General features: G+C 39.6%; 1 protein-coding gene across 1 annotated transcript; it reads right to left on the bottom strand.

Annotated features, from left to right (window-relative positions):
- Positions 1-4069: 4069 nt before the first annotated feature.
- Positions 4070-5002, bottom strand: LOC144289329 (olfactory receptor 7A17-like). Its single transcript, XM_077857483.1, has one exon. The coding sequence runs from the start codon at positions 5000-5002 to the stop codon at positions 4070-4072; it is 933 nt and encodes a 310-aa protein (XP_077713609.1).
- Between the last annotated feature and the right edge of the window lie 291 nt (positions 5003-5293).

Genomic DNA, 5293 nt, shown 5'->3' with positions numbered 1-5293 from the left:
AGCAATTTGGCAGTGTGGCAAGATACAAAATCAATGCCCAGAAGTCAGTGGCATTTCTATACACTAACAATGAGACTGAAGTAAGTGTACACTTTTTATGCACGTTATTGTGTGTAATTGTACTCCAATTGTACAATTGTACAGGTAGGATCCAGAGCACAGGCAGCTCATTCTCACTTAAGAAGGGGTGGGAGATAGTACTTCTAATGGAGAAGAAAGCCAGATGTTAATACGGTTGTACAAATATTGTAATTAAATTTAGCTGATTCCTATGATAAACGAATTGTTTTCTATAAAGATCCTACATATGGAAACGTAATAATAAAAGTTGATAAAGTGGCTGAGACAGAAGAGCACTATAGCCACGCACAACACCATGGTTCACTCTTAGAAACACCATGTAGACATTCACACTTGACCAGATCTATGAGGACCCAACTGAGATTGGAAACACACCCCAGCATATAATTCCATTTGATCGTAAAGGTATTATTATGTCCCTTTTGACAAGGACAACCTGTTATACAGCAAGAGCTGACTGACACAATAATCCAAGCAAACAGTCATGAGGCAGTTAGAACATGCACTGCTTTTAATTTGTGATGTATGATCTGACCTTAAGAAGTACAGTCATGACCATTCTGTGATTCAAGTTTTTTTTTCTGATGACTTTATGAACAAATGACTATATGTGGGCTTCCTTGCAGGTAAGTGGGAGAGTTTGAAGGGCATGCATATTTGTGCAGGAAAACTGGTGACCCTGGACCACAGGAATGATGACAGCACATTAAACTCTCCAGTGAAATATCATCCAATTCTCCTTCAGAGCACAAAAGAGATACAAAATGGGTGATTCTGATACTGTTCATTCACCATCCATTAGCATTTGTCACAAATATTAGGAAAAGGGAGCTATTTCATGTAATAATAGGGTCATATTAGCAGGTAGTGGCAGAAATTTTCAAGTAGAAACAGGAAGGTAACTGGGTGATAAAACATACAAGACACTAAGCAATCCTTCACCTCAAAGAATAAACCCCCTCAATTGTAGACACCAATCTTCCATGCCTCAATAATAGATGCCTAGCATGAAAAAGAATAGTAATAAAATTGGTGGCTTGAAATGGTGCTCCCTCACAATTTTTAAATTTTTTTTAATACAAGTATAATTGGCACACCTGGGTGGTTCAGTGGTTGAGTGTCTGCTTTGGCTCAGGGCATGATCCCAGGGTTCTGGGGTCAAGTCCTGTATCAGGCTCCCTGCAGGGAGCCTGCTTCTCCCTCTGCCTATGTATCTGCCCCTCTCTCTGTGTCTCTCATGAATAAATAAATAAATAAAATCTTTTAAAAAAAATGTTAAGTACCAGCATAAATAATATACTGTGCTATACTAGTTTCAGGTATACAATATAGTGACTCAGCAATTCTATGCATTATTCACTGGCCATCACAATAACTGTACTCTTTTTTTAAAGATTTATTTATTTATTTATTTATTTATTTATTTATTTATTTATTTATGAGAGACACACACAGAGAGAAGCAGAGACAAAGGCAGAGGAAGAAGCAGGCTCCATGCAGGGAGACCAATGTGGGACTCCATCCTGGGACTCCAGGATCACGCCCTGAGCCAAAAGCTGACGCTCAACCGCTGAGCCACCTAGGCATCCCAAGTGTACTCTTCTTTTATTAACTGTATTTATTTATTTGTTTGTTTATTTATTTATTTTATTTATTTATTTATTTATTTACTTATTTATTTTAAAGAAGAGAGAGAGTGAGCATGGGGAGGAGCAGAAAAAGAGAGAGTCTCTGAAGCTGACTCCACCCTTAGGAGGAGCCCAAAGTGGGGCTTGATCTCAGGACTGATATCATGACCTGAGGCAAAATCAAGAGTCAGACACCAAACCAACAAAGCCAACCAGGAGCCTCTTAATCTCCTTCAGCTATTTCACCCATCCCCCTACCCACCTGCCCTCTGCCCACTACTTTGTTCACCATATTGAAGAGTCTGGTTTTGTGTTTGCCTCTGTTTTTGTTTGTTCATTTTGTTCCTTAAATCTCACATGTGAGTGAAATGATATGGTATTAACTTTTCTCTGACTGATTTATTTCACTTAGTATTTATGCCCTCTAGATCCATCCATATTGTAAAAGGCTACATCAAAATAAAAAGTTCCTGCACAGCAAAAGAAACCATCAACAAAACAAAAACAACCTACTTATGGGAGAAGATACTTTCAAGTGATATATCCAATAAGGAGTTAACTTCCAATATACATAAAGAACTTATAGAAGTTAACACCAGAGAATTAATAATAATTAAATTCAAAAAATGGCCAGAAGTCATGAAGACCTTTCTCCAAAGAAGACATTCAGATGACCAACAGACACATGAAAAAATGCTCAAAGATACTATACAAAAAACACACATCCTCAGGGAAATTCAAACTGAAATCACAATGAGATCTCACCTCACACCTATCAGAATGACTAAAATCTACAATGCAAGAAACAACAGATATTGATGAGGATGTGGAGAAAGCACTTTTGCTGGTAATGCAAACTGATACAGCCACTCAGAAAGCAATTTGGAGGCTCCTAAAAATTACAAATACAACTACCCTATGATCCAGAGATCCCACTACTGGCTATTTATGTAAAGAAAATGAACCCTCATATTTGAGGTCATCTCTGACACTAAGATCATATCAGGTCAATCTATTAATTCAAAATTGTCTTTCCACATAAACTGCACTGGGAGATTTGTTTGCTTATCAGTATTTGCCAGTGGCTATAGTAGACATTCTGGACACCTAGGTGAATAATAGAATAAAACAAGTAGACTAGTTTTAAAACACAATAGCATGTTTATAGATAAATTGCCTGATATGAAGCTTTTGAGTTCTGAAGCATCCATTTCAAGGATAACCTTGTTGAATAAACATACTATTAGGTGTATGACACTATTACTACATAAGCACTCAGGCTGCCCCCAACCGTGAAATAATTTTTCAGAGAGCCCTGATAACCTAAATACTGAACATGAGTGACCCTACTCTCCCTGTCTGTGCTAGAATTTCAGTCTTATATTTTAACCTCGTCAATAAAGAGTGAACCTGGGAACCCCTACCTACTCTGCTCATGGACCCAAATAAAAGGAGGGCCACCAGTTGTGAACTTTCTCTCTCTCTCCCTCTGAAACTCTGCACCCCTAACAGCCCAGATCTTTCAGCCTCTGCCTCCCAGGACCTGGAAGTAATAAACCTGGTTTTGTTAGAGATCTCTGATGGGTGCCACTGAAGTGTGTCTTATAATCACAGTAAGAACCCAAGGGACAATGAAGCCATTGCTGAGGCTCTGGTCAGGGAAGTGTCTGTGGGAATGTCCACAAGCACACAGGCATAGGGGAGTGCCCCAGCTTTCCTAACATGAGCATCCTTGTCAGGAGCCTGATATACAAAGGGAACAATGTTAGAGTCCACATTATCAGGAAAAGGAGTGAATGTAGTGATGGAAAAAGATTGACAGATTCAAAGTGAAAACTGGAGTTTTGTACTTCCATCTACAATAAAGTTATGTGAAGGGCTTACTGGCCAAGTGGAGTTTCTTCCATATGAAGAATATAGCTCATTCTTATTCTTTTGGGAAATCAATGGGAAATTTACTTGGCATGGTATAAGTCATTTGAAATGAATTTATTTTTAAGAAATCTAACTAGCACCATGCAAGATACAGAAACTTCCAGGCATTTGTGACCAAGGATGGGGAAAATATTGGGATATGAAAATGGACAAAGGGGAAACTGTATATCAGACAGAACAGAAGATTTATAAAAAGTTACCCAAATGTATAAAGAAGTTGAATTGAAACAAATGAGCACTGGATGTTATGCTATATGTTGCCAAATCGAACTTCAATAAAAAAATATACAAGAAAGAAAGAAAGAAAGAAAGAAAGAAAGAAAGAAAGAAAGAAAGAAAGAAAGAAAGAAATGGTTACTGCCTCTGAGGCTGTAAGCCCTGCAATCATGGGCACATCTTCAGCTCAGTCCCACAATGACTGGCCCTTACATCACTGGAACTCCAATGATTCTTTTCAGAGCCCTCTTTATGTCTTTGTTCCTCAGGCTGTAGATGAAGGGGTTCAGCATGGGCGTGACCACTGTGTATATTACTGAGGCCACTGCACTTGAATGAGAGCTCTGGGTAGCAGCAGAGCTAAGGTACACTCCTATGAGTGTACAATAAAATAAAGAGACAACCAAGAGGTGAGATGCACAGGTGGAAAATGCTTTATACTTGCCCTGAGCAGATGAGATTCTCTGTATGGAGGAGACTATCTTAGAGTAAGAGTAAAGTATCCCAGTGAGGGGACCACCAGCCAGAAAAACAGCTGCAAAATACATCACCAGGTCATTAAGAAAGGTGTCAGAACAGGCAAGTTGGACCACTTGATTGAGTTCACAAAAGAAGTGGGAGATTTCCACCTCTGAACAGAAGGACAGCCACAATACCATTAAGCTTTGTAATAAGGAATTCAGCGCACTTATCATCCAGGACATCAGAACCAGCAGTGCACAGCAGGTAGGTTTCATGATGACCCTGTAGTGCAGGGGGTGACAGATGGCCACGAGGCGGTCATAGGCCATCACAGCCAGGAGAAAGTCATCCAGTGCAGTGAAGAGGAGGAAAAAGTATATCTGAGTGATGCAGCCTTTATAGGTGATGACTTTAATCTGAGTCTGAATGTTCAGGAGCATCTTGGGGACGGTGGTGGAGGTGAAACAGATGTCTACAAAGGACAGGTTGGCAAGGAAGAAGTACATCGGGGTATGGAGGTGAGGGTCTGACCTGACAGCCAGGATTATGAGCAGGTTTCCAAAGATAGTGATCAGGTACATGGAGAGGAAAAGCCCAAATAGGAGGGGCTGCAGTTCTGGTTCCTCAGATAATCCCAAAAGAAGAAACTCTGAAATTTGTGAATCATTTCCTGGTTCCATGTAGCAGAAGTGACTACCAGGGAAAACAAAAAAATAACATGGCTAATTTTCACAATTATAAACATTACAAATATCATTCAAATTCTACAATTTCTGTTTTGCATTCAAAAAGTCAATCTCCATACTTTTTGTATGGAACCTGTCCCCTTTGCACCTCCTCCCCCATGCCAGCTCCAAGTAGGAATGTGCATCCCACACTTGGCCTTCTTCCCAAGTACTCATGGATTCTGTACTTTTAATGAGAAATTATGTCACACATCTGAGGAATGAACTTGAGTACTGACTAGCCTC

The sequence above is a fragment of the Canis aureus genome, chromosome 19 (assembly GCF_053574225.1).
Source record: "Canis aureus isolate CA01 chromosome 19, VMU_Caureus_v.1.0, whole genome shotgun sequence".
NCBI classification, from domain to species: domain Eukaryota; kingdom Metazoa; phylum Chordata; class Mammalia; order Carnivora; family Canidae; genus Canis; species Canis aureus.
Note: the sequence above shows the minus strand (reverse complement) of the source record. Positions and strands in the feature narration are given on the sequence as shown.